The 19526-nt window shown below is 38.6% G+C and overlaps 1 protein-coding gene across 1 annotated transcript in view; it reads right to left on the bottom strand.

Annotated features, from left to right (window-relative positions):
• Nucleotides 1–19526, bottom strand: part of FOCAD (focadhesin) — a 127344-nt gene that overhangs the window by 30250 nt on the left and 77568 nt on the right. The window contains exons 20-26 of the mRNA XM_059833666.1: nt 17964–18152; nt 17587–17708; nt 8232–8324; nt 5963–6051; nt 3757–3798; nt 1144–1252; nt 516–632 (exon numbers count right to left, since the gene is read on the bottom strand). Coding sequence (XP_059689649.1) covers nt 516–632; nt 1144–1252; nt 3757–3798; nt 5963–6051; nt 8232–8324; nt 17587–17708; nt 17964–18152 — 761 coding nt within the window. The remainder of the gene's footprint in view (nt 1–515; nt 633–1143; nt 1253–3756; nt 3799–5962; nt 6052–8231; nt 8325–17586; nt 17709–17963; nt 18153–19526) is intronic.

Below are 19526 nucleotides of genomic sequence, written 5' to 3'. Positions count from 1 at the left end.
AGAATTTCAGGCTGGTTATCACACGGCAAGCACATATGATACAACTTCTACTGGCCCTCAGGTGTTCAAGAGGTACTGTAAAATAAAATTCACTGGCTTCATAACTATTAGATTTTGTGAAAGTATGCATTTCAGAGCCCTAAGGAATGGTGTCAAAATTGCTCAAGAGTTTGATAGTGTGGTCTGAAGAGAGTCTGTTCATGTTAGAAGGTTTTGGTTTGCACATGGATGATGAATATTCTAGGTTTTGAAGGGTTTTTTTTGTTTTTAAAGTTTCCTTCATTCATGTATCCTCACGGGTGTTTTTTACTATTTTGTTAACAAAGCTGAAAACTCAAGGCAAACCCAAATATAAGCAGAAAACACAATGAAAGGAAAAGAACAAAAGCAAGAAAAGTTTTGATTCTCCTGTATTACACCTACTACAGGGCAAACAGAACCAGAGAACTCCACACTAAGAACTCCAGGTATGAAATACAGATATATTCTCTTGCCTTAAACAGCACAACACGTACCTGGTAGAACCATGGGAAGACTTGACCTTTAGGGTGATAGCGGCTATTCACAATACTAAAGAGGGTCTCTGTAACCATAGAAATCCAGTGTTTTGTGGGAAGAAAATCAGGTTCAGTCTGCAAAAAAAAAATCAAACCCAAATATTCATTGGTTTTTTTTCTTAAATCAGGTCCTACCTCAACAGAAGCTCAGCAACTTATGTTCCAGCTATGATCAGTCAGGAATGAGATTATTTTGTCATTCATATGTACAGTCAGTGGCATGATTTACTTGCCAATGCTGACCCTCCAGACACTACTTTTGATCAAGTACTATTCAGTGAAAACAAAAATGATGAGAAAAGAGGCTGGCTGGGTTTCAGTGTCCACTAGACCTCTCTCTCACCTGTCAAAACCAACAAATAAATGTCTTACTCATTATGTTTCCTGTGAGAAGGTGTCTACACACTCTGATTGCGTTGGTATAGATCACACAGCAGCTACCAGATGGCATTCACAGAGCAGGGTGAAATTTGAACTTGAATATGGGAAGTACTTCACATCCACTTACCAGACCCCCAAACACCTTGTCATATTGCTTCATCATATTTCACTAAGAGTAGAGAATCTCTTTTACAGATTGACTCACCTCAGGCATCCCTTCAGTGTCTGAGGAAAGGCTGCTTTCATATTTGGCTACAGCAACTGCAAGACCAGTTAAGGCTAAAATAGAGTTTCCTTTCACCACTGGGCTGTCTCTGGACAGAAAATGGCAAACAGCTAAGAAATATAATAAACAGAGATGCAGGCAACAAAACAGGTATCTCAATTCAGGTACGTTATGCTACAGGTGATCCAGGAGGGAAGTCCTTTGCACCTAGCAACTTCACTAGGCTGTCTTTTAGCTTAGAAAAAGTCTATCACATTTCATCTTCAGGAATTAGAGAAAGAATGGAGAACAGAAGCATTTCAGTCTTTCTTCTTGTTTGTCTTTTATATAAAGCCTAGCACACACAGAGTTGTGTAAAAACAGAAGCTTGCTTCCACTATAATGAGGACTGCCACCCTGCAGAGCAAGTAATGCTCACAGAAATGCACCAGTTGGTCTTAGCTAATACCGTCTCTACACAGGACAACACAAAAAGTTCTTCGAACAGAGAATGCCAGACAGGCAGGTGCCACTTCACCGCAACAGCATCTGTTCAGGAGATTTAGCAGAGCAGCCATCACTGGAATCTCAGTTTAAAAAAAAGTTCTGAATTACTCCCCTATGCTATGAAAACATTAACATAATGGGAAATTACAGGTTTCAAAGAGTACTACCTTCTACCACAGTTCAAACCTTTACTTTTACAGAACTCAAGAAAAACATCTGCCACCTATAAATGAGAGGATATAACTGCGTTCAGTTTCATGAAAAGATAGACGTCGATATCACAGTCATTCCCAGAAAATCATATCACAGTATAATCCTGCTGGAACTCTTAGTTGTTTTACAATAGCAACTGAATAATACAACTGTACTAGACCACTCACAGTCTTACACTAGACCAATACACGGTCTACTACACTTTCTGCATCAGTTATCCATTACCAAAAACCTACTCAACTGTTGCTGTAAAAATACACCTACTACACTGCAAATTTAGGCATTTGTTCCAGATCCAAAGATCTCATTTTCACAATAAAAATACTTTCTGGATTTCTGGTTCGTTTTTTAAAGTAAGACACACAGGTCTTAGTGGAATGTCATTGACCTCTCCTGTTTGGAACTGAAACTATTTCTTTTCAGACAGGAGATACCCACAAATAATTACAACTAGGTGCTTAGTTAAGTTCTTGGAAATCTCCCCCATATCTCTTGCCTTAAATACTTTCCTAATTTATGCGTAGAACCTTTATCATCAACTTCTAAAAGGTTACATTTCATGATGCACCTCAAACAGAGAAAAACTTCTAAATCTACACACTCATGAAAGCTGGATACTTTGAAATTAATGAAGGCAAAAATCATCATCCTAACAAGCACCAGGAGAAAAAAAGACCAGTGTCTTAATCTTTATTGAACATATGGGGAAAAACTCCAGTATTTTCTTAAGAAAGTCAGTAAACACAAGACGTTCTACAGATGTGATCTACGCACAGGAAATCCTTCTGCTGTTACCTAAAGAAAAAATCACCACCCCCTCCCAAATTTGGCAATGCTTCTACCTCAACTAGTTTTGCTAATGAACTTCTGTAACTAAAATCGTAACTTCATTTCTGAGACACAGACTATGATATATTTAAAGTTGATTATTTTATTCCTCCTTTATTTATCTCTTTCTACTACCCTACCTTAACACAGGTATTTAGAGCGGCTAAAATATCAAACAGATCTTCCAATTTCATCCCTCTTCAACTGACTCCAAGATGGACCAACATGGAAGGAAATGGAACAGCTGGGAATATTTTAAATATCTGAACAATGATAAGTTAAAAAAGGAGAAAGTCCAAATCTTTATGCAAAGTCTTAACTAAAATCTCCGAAACTCTGAACTCACAAAAGTATTTCGATCTAGTCTTTTAAACATTTACTAGAATACCAATGTTGAAACGGTCTGTGAGGTTTCATTGTAATTCTTTCACTGATGACATGTTTGTTCTTATGAAGATTCGCTATTTCTGACACTTTTGCTTAACCTGGTGCAAATGGCCAATTTCAGGTTAACCAAGGGCAAAGCATAATAGGAAGCTAGCTGCCAGTGGAGTGTGAAAGGAAGAAGTCAAACCACTTCAGCAGCCTGTGAAGGAAGGTTAAGAGACTTACTGCTGCCTGAAAGCCCTGTGCTAATTTTAGTAGCAAATGAACAAGCCTGTCACTATCTAAAACCACGTAATTTCCTGTCCTGGGGCACCTGGGCACAAGAAACACACCTTAACAGGAAGTGGGACAGTTTTGAAGAGCCCATACTCCACTAAAGACCATCCAACTTCTGCATAAATGAAGCTACTTGAGGCAAACAGTCTGCTATTTAAAAAAAGAACAGACTAATACTGCATATAGCACTACCCAGTCTTTACTCAAAACATTAGCTATCAGTCTTTCCAACACAGTCAGTAGTAAAAATCCCAAAGCACAAGGTGGGGAAGAGTTCCTTTCTTGAAGAGCAGTCATGTGAAATCATGAAACTGGCAGATAACCAACTGTGGAAAATACTACCTTACATTTCTGCCACAAAAGAGAGCTCATTCTCATCTGTAATAAATTAGCAGTTCTTACTTGGAAGCACCTTTGATGACATCAGTCAACATATCTCTGACCCTGCAACAGAAAACAGAAAGAATTTGCACCACACTCATTATACCATAGCATGAACTCAGCTGATATCCCCTTAACGACCTACCTGTGTCCATTCTAGGCTAACAATTACCTCATCCAGCTACCAGAAGACTTAGCCCAAATTAATCACCAGCATTAAAACTGTAAAAGTGCTTACATACCACACACCATTTCTTCACACTCATGTGCACTACCAATGTTTTGTAAAGGGCTCTTATTCGACTTCATACCACTTTTTGTAAAATGCAGGTTCATGCAATAGCCATAAATCTGTTCTTTGAGCTGTTACACGTAAGTTTCCAGATCACTGTGCTATGTCTTAGCATAATAAAATGAGAATGTTTTAAAATGGACAACTGTAACAATTTATCCAACACTTACTAACTCCTGGAAACCACTATGGGCAGTTATGCTATTAGGCAGTAGAGTAACCTAAATCCATTTAAATGAAAGTTACAGGAGTACTTACAATTTCTTACACATTACTGTAGTTGATTAATAATAGGGTACTTGTCTGCATTTGTTTAGTTTTGCATTCATATCAGGACAGAAGCAGACATGCAGGGAATCTTCTATATTGCCAGGTTTGGGTGGGGAAAAAGATCCTCTATACCACAACATACAATACCATCTTGGCCATGACTCATCCTACAGAAAAAGGTAGGCTCCAATCACAGTTCCACAACATGTAATTAGAAAATTAAAAATGCATGCCTCATAAAATAGAGCCATACATTATAAGCCTGAGTTATACTCAGGCTTTAAAAGAAACCTAACCAGGCTTTCCTTCATAACCACACTGTTTTTGCACACAGTTTCAAACCCATGTACACTAGAAACACTTACGATGGCTTGGCAAATATCAATGCAAAATTGCACATACTTATACAATAAAGCATTAACACTGAAGTTTATATCAAGCTGCCCACAATCAGGTTAAACCCAGTGGGCAACACAAATGCTTAATGGGTTAGAGCCCTGAAGCACCAAGCAATTAAGGGGGAACAGGGAAAGACATTAAAGCTAATACCAGGCTCCCAGTTCACTTACTGCTTTGATTTCTCCACTGTTAAAGGGAACTCTGTTCATTTTTGACATAGCTTACATTAACATTATTTAGGAAACACAGAGCAGAAATCAGTTGAGGAGAAATCTACAAAAGCAGCATTGCTATAGACATTCTTGTCACCTGGAAAACATTTCTTCTTTATACCCTACCAACAAAGGGATTGGGCAGAATAACAACAGAAAATTGTGCTACTAGTACATAAAGAATCTCTTCTGCAATACAATACCATTCTGGATCTTACTATGAAACCCTCTAATCTAGACTTCGCCGGAATAAAACAAAAGACAGATTTTGTATTCCTGTTGGGTGGGACTCACTAATACCTTTCTGACTGAAACAGGAAAAGGGCATTTTGGTTTTGTTTGTACATACTTTGTTCCCAATGCACTTATGAACAAGCACCAAAACAGATATTTATACTGTCCATGGATACATAGTTCTTTCTCCCCATGAAGCCTCCCACTTTACACCTTGTACCCCTAGCCATGCACATACGCAGCTAAAACCTGACAGACTGAGACACTCCTCGGCTGACTGAAACTGAAGTTGTTGACTATACAGATCAGGGTGTGCATCATGTGCTTGGTTTTAAACAATGTCCTCAGGCTCAATATTGCCAACGTAATGAACTGAGGTGTGTCTCAGTTCATTATGACATACATCATACCGTGGCTCACATTTCCTTTATCAAGCCATTTTCAGTGCAACAGCTCACTTATTCTCTACAAGTAAGTTTTGCTCTTTGCATAATCCTTCTGCTTTAACATGACACAAAACAAATACGGTTTTCTATTCCTTGCAGTTGCTCACCCTACAAAGTTTCAGACACTGTAGAGGGGAAGGTACCTGCGAACGCATGCATATGGGAATTCTTACAGTTACCCAGTAGTCTCTCTATTCCCACTCCCCCCTGCCAGCCTTGGTCATTGTATCTGGTGTTTTGGGTTTGGTTTTTTTTTTTCCATTAGGGCTCATACGGTCTTTTAAACTTACAAAATTAAAGGCTTTGAAGTCTTGCCCTCCTCTGTCCCCCACTTGCCACTACAAGTGATCAGCAGCAGACAGGCACTTCCTTACCAGAGCCAGGCTGTAAATTGTTTGTACTGCACCTCTTCAGGATCCTCTTTTCCATGTTTTAACTGCAACTCCAGCTCTGCCTGTCTCCCCTGCAGAATTACAGAGTAAGTTAGAAGTGGATCTTACATGGCCAATCATCGTTTCTTCACAGAACACTTGGGTAATGGATGTAGACTTTCACTTGAAGGCTACTTCTTTAAGTGAACTTGACTGCTTTCCGTATGGGATCCCACTGTAATACACAATACATTAAGTAAAGGAATTCATAATTTTTTATTCTGAGTGATAAAAACAAGCTGCAGATGGCACAAATGGCCACAGATACTGAGACATCTCTCCTAGTCCATACAAAGAGACAAGGTCCCTTGGGAAGTGGTACAAGCAGGGAATGAGATTTAGAAGCCTGCTAGCTAAAATGGATTCTAACAGCAAAACATCACTTTCTTGATTCACTGCTTAAAGCAGAATTGCTCATCCTTTTTCTTTCTATGACCCCAACCTCCCTGTGAACTCCTACAACAGTTCCTTCTGTACCTTAAAGGAGATGATATGGATTCTGGCCTCTAACAATTGTTATCTAAACGTATTAAGCAGCTTTGCTCTAATGTCCAGTCTCCAACCATAAGACAACTACATCTCGACTTGTTTAGGTTGTCAGTTACAGCTCCTTAGTAGGTTATTAAGCCTCAAGTGTAAAATACAGGCGCATAAGCTGTGTTTCTCAGGTATTGAAAGCTTGAAGTTTGGGTGTGCATAAAAACTTGAGAATACAAGAGAGTAAATCCTGTAAATCCAGATGTCACTCAAAAGGTGACTCTCCACAGAGATTAAAGGAGCATATACAGACACGCTGACTAAAGAGAAGGCTGCATAAAAACTATGTGAAAACCTATTGCAATTTCCTCAAACACATAAACATTGGCTTAAGTTCTGTACTAAATCAAGACCTGTGGGATCAGCATAATGAGGTTGATTTCAGTCTCAAAAACATGCTGAATGCACAAATAATAAAAGACAAGAGGACTTTCAGGTGTCCAAAGGGAAAAAAGTCCTCACACAAGTATTTCAGTGAACTGGACTCTATGAACATCTGCCCCCAAACTGTAGAAATTATTAAACTACTAGCTGTTCAGAAATACTGAATTATGTACTATCCAGACTACTCATCTTATACTGTAGTCTCTTTTGGCCATCTCAGATGAAATGCACTATAGAGGCATAAGAAGTTAAGATATTAGGTCTCCAGTGAGGGACTTCAGAAGCAACAAAAATAGGCTCTATTGCCCTGTAAAATGGCATGAAATCCTAGAGAGGCTTTCAGAAAAAAGTCCGGTAAACGCTAAGTTTTTGTGAAATCTTGCCTCAAAGGGAAAGCAAAAAAGGAAAGTAATTAAATGGAAGCAACAACGGCCCCCTCTGTAGTTACAACCTAAAATTACAATTTGAATAGCTGCCGCCTGCTTTGTAATGCAGCTGGCTTGGCTTAGAAACTGATATTTTGCTGATGGCCAAGATAAAATTTGGTTTGAAAATGTTAGAGAAACTTATGTTTTGCTGCACAGAAAAACCAAGGGACAGTCAAAGCTTCTAGAATTCACTCAGAAACCTGAGCTGCTCACACTGAAAACAGCTGATTTGGCTGAGAAATACAAACAAATAAGCCCTTCTAGTAGCACAAAGAGAGCCTTCTAGAAGGCAGCTATTTTTTTTAAAAGCTTTTTAGATCATTTTCCTGTTGAAAAACCAAATGACGTGATATTGCTGTAGATATCAGGTCAGCTAACCTAATGAAAGAGAGATTTTAAGACATCTCCTAATCATTAGATAGGGTGGAAAAACCAAAAGACAAGTCCCTCACAGTGTGACAGCATTACATGCTGATTAAGAGAAGTTCTATTTAATGACTCATTCCTCGATAGCTTATGTCTCCTTTGTGATAATATTATTACAAAAATCCTACCCGAAATAATAAGTCAGAGCTCTAGCTAAAATGTCACATGCTAAAAATTCTAAGAATTGCCAAGTTCTGCAGCTTGACACAGGAACAAGACTACAAGAACCTGACCTGTAAGCAGAAGTTATACTTCTACAAAGTATCCCAGATTGTGCTGCCATTAACTGAGGACTCATTTTTATTTTCTTTTGCTAAGTTTTACTATTAAACACCTCAAGCTTTATTTTTAAATTATTGTAACTTGCTGGTAAAAATAACAACTCATACCACTTGAATGAGCATTAATGTGCACAATATTATGTACCTCAAAATTACCTGCAGGACTGCATTGTAGGCTCGACTCATAAATCCTAACCAGGACTGTGGCAGCAGTATGGAGCGGTGCCATTCAGAAGGCTGAATGTTAACCTGTGCAACACACCAGAAAGGGTAGAATTGGTTACACTAAGTCTAACATATGCAGAATATATGCTCTCCAATCTGTGACTTGCAGGCAATCATTTGCTCATGCCCATAGGACATTACACATGGTTGTAAGAAACTAAAATGATAATGTACTTGGTTCTCCTCTGTGGTTTTACCCACATCAAGTTACTTTCAACTTCCGTTACCAGACCAGACCAAATTGGTTGCTTCAGGTAGTTGAATAGATAACTGATCCAAGAGGGAGCAGTGGAATTATATGTGGCAATAAGCAAAACGCTTAGTAAACAAAACCATGTACATAACAAAGATGTTAGTGCAGTTTATGTTTGTCATAGTTTTTGTAAATCTTAGGTGCTTCTAAAAGCTTTCAACAGACAGTTAAAATAAATACAAGTGGATGACTATCTAAATACAGGAGAGGTTATTCAAAGAAGTTAGTATCCATGACTGGGGTATACATAACTATGTTCAAGTACACAGTTCAAACTTTCTTGCAAGAAAGGAATTGTTAAAATAAGAAAGGAATCACAAAGTTTCTTTCTAGGAAGCACCAGTATAGAACTAACAGGAGGAAAACGCCACTGCCTCAAAGATAGTTTAAAGAAATATGCAACAAGTCTTCCTGCCTGCCTCCAAATCTCACACAGGTATGACAGCCTCAACCTCACAACAACAGAATAACTCAAACAGTCAACTAACACAATCTGATGTATGTACATAGACTTTCCTCAGGAGCCCAAGGTTGTTCTCTTCAGTAAGCACCATAGCAAACTGACTCAAAGAGTTTTTCAGAGCGTGTTGAAAAACAAAAATGAAGTCAGGTGACCTCAGTAACAAGCCATTTTCTAGCCCTTGGTAGCTTAATGAAGTAATTACAGGGGTAAGTTAAACAGAATGGGTCACAAATTCAAGGCCACTGCAAAAGTTTTTCTGAACACCAGAGTCCTGCCTAATATATGTACCTCTCGCCCTGCAGGCTGCATGTTATGCAATTTATACATCAAAATACATAAATTCACAAAAATGTGTATGACAACTAGTTAGAAGAGTCTCTATTTCCCTCTCTCCATGACTGTATTAATTGCAGCAACATTTTATTAAAGACAGAAGTTCAGGTGTCCTCTCCTTTTAAAATGCTGTGTTTTCGGACCCACAAAAAACATAAGCTCGGTAATTAAAATGATGGCATGGGCATACAGAATTGATTTTTCTTGCTACCATCCAATTATTTCTGCTGTCTGCCTCTACCAAACAGATGAAAAAAATGTCATCACAGCCTTTTCGACTCCGTTGGAAAGAAGTTGTTTAATCTCAGCAGTTTCCAGGGTAATCAGTTTTTACTAAAGGAAAGGGAAACATGTCAAGTGGAGGTGACATGGGATATATCCCCATATCTGCTGTTTAAGGCCTACATTTTCTACTTTTAAATTAAAAGAACGTGCCAGACTCCCTGAGTTATGGAAGAACCCTGTGAGCTGTGATCAAAAATTGTGCAAAGCCCACCTAGAGTAATTAATCTTGCCAGCCTTAATCCTAGAGCGTTATTATTCTTCCTTTTTATTCCTCCTATTTTATTTTATTATGGACATTAGTCACTGTTAACATGTAAAACACTCCATGCCTCAAGGTATGCAAAGCCCTCCTTTCTCCAGCATGTGCTCCACTGGCCTCCTCCGTACAGAATGCTTAACCAAGATAAACAACTGAACTCCCCTTGTCTGTTAATTATCTTCTTAAGTCTTCCTGCTTCATCCCCTCTGTTTTATGCCCCTCATGATCTTCATAAAGCAGTCAATATTCTTTCTTTACATGGGTTTTATAACAAAAAACAAAGGACCATGCTAAAGCTTCATGCTCACTGTCAGTGGGAAACTTAAAACAGTTTTGAGTAAGTACTAATACATCTATAGAAATAAATACAATCTAATAGTCAATCAATCAAAAGATGACCTACTCCACCCCACAGCCAATACTGATACGCCCTGCAGAAAAAAAAGCAATCTCATCTTCAAATGGCTCAACAACACTAGTCCTTCCTTTCTAGCTAAAAATCTTATTCACACCCCCCTCTCATCTCTGCTCATCAATTCCTCCAACAAGTTGATGAGCAGTCAAGGCTCCAGTCAGAATTAGGTTCCTGAGGCATCTGCAGCAACTCCAGTCCTCCCCCTTGCCTCTACTCTGAAACTATTTTAGACTTCTGCGTTTAGATTTGCCTGGTCTCATGGTGATCTATGAAGTTCACCATGTAATCCACACTTGTGCACCAGAGCAAAAGCAGACCTTCAAAACACTTCAGGTGTTCATGATAGAAATATAAAGCTTTGGGTGTATTGTTGCATTTAAAGCAACTAGACAACATGGTCTAATCAAGAACATATTGTTAGCACCTTGCACATCTCATCTAAAATTTGCAGATGTGCTTGATGATCAGCAGAACTGCTGAGTAGCTTTTGATTAATTAACTTTCTTCATGGCAGTAAACATTTTGCAGATATGTAGAATGAGAGGAAGACAAGAGGGAATAGGACATCTTCACATAACAAAGAACACTCAAGTAATACTCATCTACAACTGAAAATGATCGGATATACTGCTGAAGATTATCAAATAAGCACTGCTGATACCCACTATTTCAGCAGAGGAAACCAGCAGTCTCTACTTCTCCTCTATCACTGGATACACAATGATAACAACAACTACATTAAGCATTGGTTAACTAATACTAGCAAGCATAGACAAAGCAGACAATAAGTGATGTTCAGATTCTTTTGAGTGTGCAATTTATTTATAAGTAAATATTGGGAGGGTGGGAGGCACAGGGAAGGAGGCTCAAGGGACTTCTGAACCAATGACGAGTGGTTGTGAAACATTGCCACACTGGTCCTGGGATGTTCTTAGGAGGCAGCATAGCCAGACCAGGCTACCAAGTAGTTTTCGAGGAAGAGATGCAGGCTGACATTCGAGGCAGTAAGAAACAGCATGAGCTAAGAGCTAGTAATCTGAGTCTGTTGATCAATGCTTAAGAAGGATATGTCTCCCTGAAAAGACACACAAGCATAGACTGTGTTGGCCTAGACCCAAGACAGGGAATGCTGGCAAACAACAGGAGATACTACTCCCATACTTCATCGCTTATGAATACAGATGGCACAAGTTTTGCATGCTTCTGCAAGACTGAAAAGTAATTTCAAATGAAATCAGAAGCTCATTTCCCCTGTGCACTCCCAATAAAAATCAAACACCATGGCAGGATCTGGATGAGCTTTCTTTCAGCACTGGTGCCTTTGTACTGCCACAGATTTTTGTGTATCGCTCACTTGTTTTGCACTGATACATAGCCAGCAGAGGGCATGCAAAACTAATTTAGGGAACAGTGAAACTAAGCATGTTTCTGTCAGTTCCCTGGGTATCTAATTGAGATAATAGTGTTTAAAGAACCTAGAAACTATGATATCATTCATATTTATGGCCCATCTTAAAATTTGCTGTAGAGCAGAGAGACTGGGAATCCCAGTAAGTTCTTTTCCTAATTACAACAGGTTTCTACCTCAATAGCCCTGCCAACTCACATGGTCCCTAAATTCAGCTCATGTCTAATAGATGTGTGGCTGTGAAAATGTGTTTTAGACAATACCTATATGTCAGTGAAAAGCTTAGGGATGTATTTAAATGCCCTTCTCACGTATGGGACATATAAACTGCAGCCTCAGTGATTTCATAAATAAGGCTAGCATTACATATCTAGATCAGTGAAGGAATGAAGTAGCATCTCTTTTCATCTCAAATTTTGCTTAAAGGCTCTTTTTAACATACTTGCATGCATACCCTTCCAAATCCTCCCCCCGACATTCCTTCGTGAGAAAAAAATCATCTCTTTCTCCAAGGCATTAGACTAGGGAGGAAAAAAGCCAAAAATCTGCAAAAAAACTTTCTTCCTGAATACTGTTTCATCACCTGATGAGATACATTCAGTAAATTCAGTAACAGAAACCAGTGCAAAGTAGTTCATAATCTGAACTACATCCATTGAAATACTTAGGCACAGAAGATTACACTACAGTGAATTCTGGTCCAGAAAATCCAATTATCATCTTAAGGTACTTCACTTACAAGGTTTGAATAAGCCCTTGAATCTTTTGATTACATCAAGATCAAAGCAGGAAAAAAATGTACAGAAGGAGCTTTCCACTTTAGTGCTCAAAGATGCATGTCAACACAGTACATCTAAAGAATACACTTAAAAGAGAAGCAGGGAATGCTTCTTCCATGAGTATACAGAGTGTCTAACATGGTTATTATTTGTAGAGCAGTATTTAATACTGTACAACTCACCACTGGCACCCAACTTTCCAACTGTGCTTAAATATTACTAATCATTAGGGTAAAATACTGTGCTATGTCCAACATAAAGAAAGCACATGAATATTGGGAAATATGCAAAGGCAAGACCATCCTCCTTTATTTTAAAAACACTGCACCGCTTCAGACTGTCAAAGCCACCTTTTACCACGTGCATGTACCAAAAGCAGGCTGCCTCTGTGCTTTTTTTATGTGGCATGAACTGTCCCCTTTCACCTCCACTGAAGTAAGAAAAGATGGGTAGCTAGCTGAAAGCCTAATAACTTCAATCCAAAACCCACATTTACAAAACCATGAAAACATATAGTACATGATGTGAACATACGTGACTATTCATCCCCATTCATTTTCACAACAGAGGTAAGTGAAGCTGGTAAGATTATTCCTAGAAATTCCTAGGAAGAATCACTCCAGAAACTGAGACTATCACAGGTAATTATTAGCTAACCTAGTCCAAGTGACTGTGATAAACCTCCGGGACTTCTTGTACAGTATGATCCAAGCAGCCTTAGAGAAAAACAAAGAAAACCCATGGTCTATGTGACTTATGACCACTATGACTACAGTAACTTAGTCCCCTCAGAGATATTAACAAGCTCTGTTTAATAATGAATCAAAGAGGTCATGTTTCCCCCAGAAATGGTGATGTGCTTTCTATTTCAAGTCACCTGTGACCAGTAAAAAGCAATACAGCATTTCAAAAGCACCACTGTTTATTGAATGTATGTTCTGCCTCCCATGAGATACCACTTCAAACAACATCAAAAAACCCCTCTGCATCTTAATCTGATACTGCTGACAGGTATTACAGCGGCATCCAATCCCTCAGCTAGAATAGTACCTAGGAGATAGAATAAGTCTGGCCTATTGAGGTTTAACAGTAAATTACCTTTTATTGTTGTTGTTACTGTTAGTTTTGAATGGCAGCTAAACCCAGGTATTGGTTATTTGTATGCTTCATAGACTTCTAAACATATAAGAAGAAATTCTTTCCTCTCCATACAAACCTCAAGTAACTCATTTTTTTTGGTAGCAGAATCTTGGCATCACACTTTCACACAAAGAATTTCACAAAAATGAAACTGGTTGCCTCAAGACCCTCCCCACGCCCCAGTTTTCAAAAAACTACGTGTAATAATGGCAACTAAGCATACGCAGATAGACAGATATGCAACCTGTAGGTTCACATTCTACAGATATGAGCACAGATCAAATCACTGAAGAGATAAAAATGTTATTATCCCAATATGGCAATTATATTGATGACTGCTAACCCCTAAGTAAATGCCAGCTGCCAGGGATTTTTTGAGATAAAATAAATGGATGCTTGCTATCTCCCAATTAATTGTAATTTCTTTGTGTTTACATCCACCTCGCAGTCTTGTCAGAGATTTATGCTGACTGCAATGCTTCAAAGGCAACTTTAAGTCTTCCTTTTAACGGAACGCTTCTTCCTTTACTTAAAAAGCCACTGTAAGAGGTAAAAAAAACCTCCAAAATAAAAAGGAGTCAAAGCAGTAGCGAAGAAGTGTCATTCTGTAATTTAAAAGCCCTAAAAAAACCTGCTTAATGTGCTATGTTGAGCTCTAAAGCAATGACTTTGCAAAAACATGTTAATTCCTATACCCGCTGCAGGGAAAAGATGAGCCTAGGTCCTACTAACTAAATTTTCTTAGACCGATACTGCTATTTGATAGCTTTATAGCTTAAGCTCCCTGTTTTTACTGTTAAACTCTGCTCCTCAGAAGAACACTGAGGACTAAACAAACACTAAGGCATGAAATTCAGTTGGATGAGCCCACGGACTCGCTTCTCTTCTAGCTAAAGGCCCAAATACCTTTTTCCTGATAACTCTAACTCCAACTGTCTCTACGTACAAGGGAAAAAAAGGCAAGAAAAAACTTCTTTGTCTTTTAAAGCAATGTGAGCTGAGAACAGAAATACTGATACCTTTTCATCAAATTTTTATAGTTGTTGTGAATTTTCACTAAAAGGGTGCAGTTAGCATTGTCTGAAAATGTTTTTTGTTTAGGTTTATATTTTAAACATACTTGGATTTCTTTTTAGTTTTACTACACCTTGAATCAATTGACTTTGTAAAATACAGAGATACTTAATAAAATATTTCTGCCTCCAGTCATTGGTACGTATTCACTAACTCCATCCACTTCTCCACATCCAATAAAAACCCACACTTGGTCAAGCAAACCATTTTAAGGTTGTGTTTCTATGAAGGTAGCTTGTTAGCACAAGAAAAGTCAATTTTTGATGTACTGCTCCATGCTGTAATCACTGCTAGTACACAGAAATAAGTAATTTATTTTTTTTTACCAGAGCCTGTATTTGGTGCTTTAGTAGGGCAACAAGCAAGTGTTTACAACATAGTAGTTTAGAACTTATTTTCATTCCACTGTAATTCAGCTTATATAACACTTTAATACATGCCTTTTATTACAATATAATTAAATATGTTTTTCTCCAGAACCTCTGGCACTGAACCCAGGACACACTGAATGAATCAACTACATAGAAGGCAGAGCTTTTCTTTCTGGATGCTATGCAAGCCCTCACTTCATTCATAACTCGTTACTCTACGTCTGCTGCTCTGACATGTTTTGCAATATCCTTGTGGACTTTTGCTGGCACCTTCCACTGGAGCATCCAAGTTGTTAGAAAAAAAAATCATTCATTTACTTGCACACCCCTGTGATGATGAGGAGTATTACCTCCAGTTTCAGCTTTCATTCTTTAGCAGTAGAGATGTCAAGATGGAAAACACCTATTAAATTTGCATACATGATTAAATAGCTTGAGATCTGTGTTTAAGGGTGGTTTTTGTTCTTTATTTTTATTAGTTTCAGGGAAGAACTTGACATGTGAAGTACTTCATAACCCTGTTGACACTGCCTTCATAACACAGCACCAGTGAGAGTTTCTATACCTCAGTCCAACTGGTGCAGCCTGGCTTTCATCCTTGTACCACTTGGCCTAACTTCTACTGGGACACATGTGTCTCTGTGGCCACAAAACATAATTACTTTTTGTGGCTTTCCAGTTCAGAAGGACCAAAATGATAAGATGTTGTATGATAGGCAAAAATTTTATGTGTATGCTAGCACGTGGAACCGTTTGAGAGATCGTACAGAGATGGAAGACTGCACTAGGTAGAAGCAGCCATTTTCAGCACGGTACACATTCACATTGCTGACTGGAAACTTCAGGCAAGTTATGCTGCAGCAGTTTTGTTGCAGAGTGAAGTAGTTGATTTGCTCCCGTGAGACCGAGGAAGTGAACCAGTACAAATGCAGTGTGAACAAGCAGGGAGCAGGACCTGAGAGCAAAGCCAGGAGGGAACCATACGGGTGCATCACAGGATCTGAACATAGCCCCCATGCGTTTTCCACTGCAGCCACCCATGTTCTGTGCCAGGCTTTCGGTTTGTAAACAGAAAACTCTCCAAACCCTGTGCACACAACCTTCCGACCCAAACCCTGTGCTATACGTATTTTATAACAGAAAGTGTTCAGCGTCACTGATTTTATTAGCTTCATAAAGGAATTTTGCAGCTGGTAGGCTCCAGGTCTGTTGGGTCAGTCACAAACCAAAATCAGGACCCAGACATGCTCCCACCTGCAACCCATATCGCATTCCTTCTACCTCTTCCAACTTCTTCAACAAGTACAGTATGCATGTTAGATAAAACACTTCCTTTCATTACACAGTCCTGGTTCACTGTCAACGCAGGATGCATCCTCTATGGTGAAGAAAAGGCTTTTCTGTACAAAACAGCATACAATTAAATTATCTTTAATAGCACCAAACTGCCTGTACATGGGACAGAGAAAGGAGGAGTAATGGGACCATTTAAGCTTTTCTATCCCTGACAAATAGAACAGGAATTGGTATTGCTGTGGGGTGGAGAAAAATTACATCTTTAAGATGTCCAGATATTCATACATTGTTTTCATTTCTGGACATACTGCCTAAGACTCAATTTAAATTTTATTGAAGACTTTTTATCATCATCTATGCTCTCTTGCGCATATCTCACTAATATAATTCATACATTCTTATTTATGTCCTGTGAGCAGAAACTTCACCCTCAGATGCATGTAATTAACCTCTGCAGCAATATGAAATAATCATATTAACAGAATTGTTTTATGAACTTAAAAGAGATTAATACACTTCCACCTGTGTTAGTAACTGCTTTCATTGGCATAAAACTGGGAAAGGAACACTTATTTCCCTAGATCCTGTTTAACTACTTGTTTTGTTTTACTGCTTTCCAAAATTTTCAGATTACCTTTCATATCAACCATAAAAGTACCCTAATTCTAAACTCGCTGAAAGATTTTCTTACAAACACTTTCTTTTCTATAATGATTAAGCAGGGGCTTATTTCATGCCCTTTTTCCGAAACCAAACCAAAGGTAACTGCACGGTTTCAGTGGCATACACCTAATAGGTCAGGGACTTGAAACATCTAAGAGACAGAATAAACCAGCAAGTCTTAGCAAGGTGTAGATGTCATTTCCCCACACAGTCCTGTCATTGTTCAGACCTGCTATTCACCTACAACTAGTTACACAAGACAGGTATAAGGCAGGTATAGTAGTCTACAAGGCAGATAAAGGCAAAGGTCAGCTTCTGTTTGTTCTACTGATTTTCAGAAGACATACTTCAGCAGTGAGCACTTAAAAGAAGTATTTACATGTTCAATTCAAGTTAGTAGTCCCTCACAGCAACTTTAGTTAACTATGATACATTCATACATGCCATTGCTAGCTAATACTAATTCCTAATTAACAAGCAAATGAGTTAGTAAGGCAGGGAAGGAAGCACAATACTCCTGAAAAGGGAAGAAAATCCAGCAACTTACCTCATGAATGAGGGCTACCAACATTTGCTGGAAATTGCGTCCCCTGCTAGCCAGAAATCTATTAATAGGCTTGCCATCTTTGCCCATATGGACTGGAAGGTCATAACACAACAACATGCCAGCTTAAAGAAGGAGGGAAGGGGAAAAGAAAGGTCAATACCAATACCCATGCTAGTTTAGAAGTCTTGCATCAGTCAGTGGAGAACCTAAAGCAAAGCAAAGTTAACTTAATAAAGCTAACAATTTAAATGCATATGTAAGCATATGCAAGTGGCCTAAGACGACATTTTTTCTTAAACTGATTCACTCTCAGATTCATAGAAATCTTTGGGTCAAAGCATGTATACTTGTCTAACTTCGAGAAAGTGAGAGCTTACCTGCAAGGCCTGGCGTCACACCTGGTTGTTTGTTCCTCTCGTACATTTTCAGCAAGAAGTTTGGAACACCTGCCACGGTTTTCCCCTGGTCTGAGCGTGTGATCCCTTCTCTCAAGGCAGAATGGTACACACCACGAGGCATGTTGGTCATCTCCTGTTTCACAAGTGATGCTGCAAACTCTTCAAATGCTGGGTGAAGTGCAAGAACATGAGCAGAGGAAAGGGAATGTCAGAGCCTGATGACTGAGAGACCAAACAAACCCTGGAAAACTCAAAATGACACCTGTGCTTCAGAGGAGATATGCTTAGATAAACTAGTAATGACACATTCAGATGAACGCTTAAGGTCAAAGAATTGAGAATTCTTAGCAAGTCTCCCTGACACCATACTTGCTGCCACTGCAACTTTAAGAGGCTCTGAGTAAGTCATGTCAGATACTAAGGCTGGGAAGAAAAATAGCCTTAACTATGCCATGAGCTGTTGACTGCATTCTTTTGACTGCTACACCAATAACACTGGCACATGCTGACAGAAGGACAATGAGAAATAAAACTGATGTTTACCAACATAGTGAAAATATTGTCTCTAAAAACAGGTTGTTCTTAAAAAGATCTAGAAGAAGCACAATACAAAGAGGGTAGATGGAGACAGAGTGTGTATATGCAAACAGAGGATGCAGAGAGAAAGAAGCATTACCTTGATTTCTGTTACCATAGCAGTACAAATTGTTTATTAAGTTCTGTGCTATCAAGCTATTCATTTTATAGTCTAACCAGGTTTAAAATTATACAGAATTAACAAAGTTATTGTTCATTTGTGAAGTGAATCTGAAGCAGTCTTTACAGGCACATGTTAGAGAAAAGGTTCATGCTTCCGAATGTACCATGTATGTACATATATATGACTGCATGGTGTTTGTCACCACATCACAACTGACAGCCAACATCATACCAGCACCTTGCAAACCTGCTATGTTTAAAAGTCTGTTCGCACTTTCGTTATACAACTGAGTTTTAAGGGGATTTATAACAACTGTTTCACACTAGGCTTGAAAATTTGGTATACAAGTTCCCAAATTACATGCAGTCCTGCTTTAACTAGCAACTAGAAGACAAAGGAGACAAAATGGCACTCACTCATCCTTTCTGGGTCCAAGAAATACCTATGGCAGCTTGGAATAAAAAATAGTTTTATACTGGAACTTCCTCACATTTCCTATTTTTAGCAAGTTCTTGTGATTTTCAGCAATGCTCTTTCCCTACTCAAATTCATAGCAGAGTAGCAGTCTAAATCTGATAGGTTTTGTAGCGTGTCAGGTAGGGCATCTACTTCAGGGGATTTCTTTTTTTCTCCACCTGTAACACCAATATTCTTCAAACAAAAAACTCAGAATGCAGTTAGCAATTTTCAGTACAGTGATTCAGACAGAAACTATAAATCTTTGTCCCCAATCCTCAACACTATATACTCTTCCAACAAAACTAAATTTTATTGACATGAATACAGTATTTAGCTACCTGCTCTAGACTTTTATAAGAGCTTTTTTGTTTAGGGTGGTTACA

The sequence above is a fragment of the Gavia stellata genome, chromosome Z (assembly GCF_030936135.1).
Source record: "Gavia stellata isolate bGavSte3 chromosome Z, bGavSte3.hap2, whole genome shotgun sequence".
NCBI classification, from domain to species: domain Eukaryota; kingdom Metazoa; phylum Chordata; class Aves; order Gaviiformes; family Gaviidae; genus Gavia; species Gavia stellata.
Note: the sequence above shows the minus strand (reverse complement) of the source record. Positions and strands in the feature narration are given on the sequence as shown.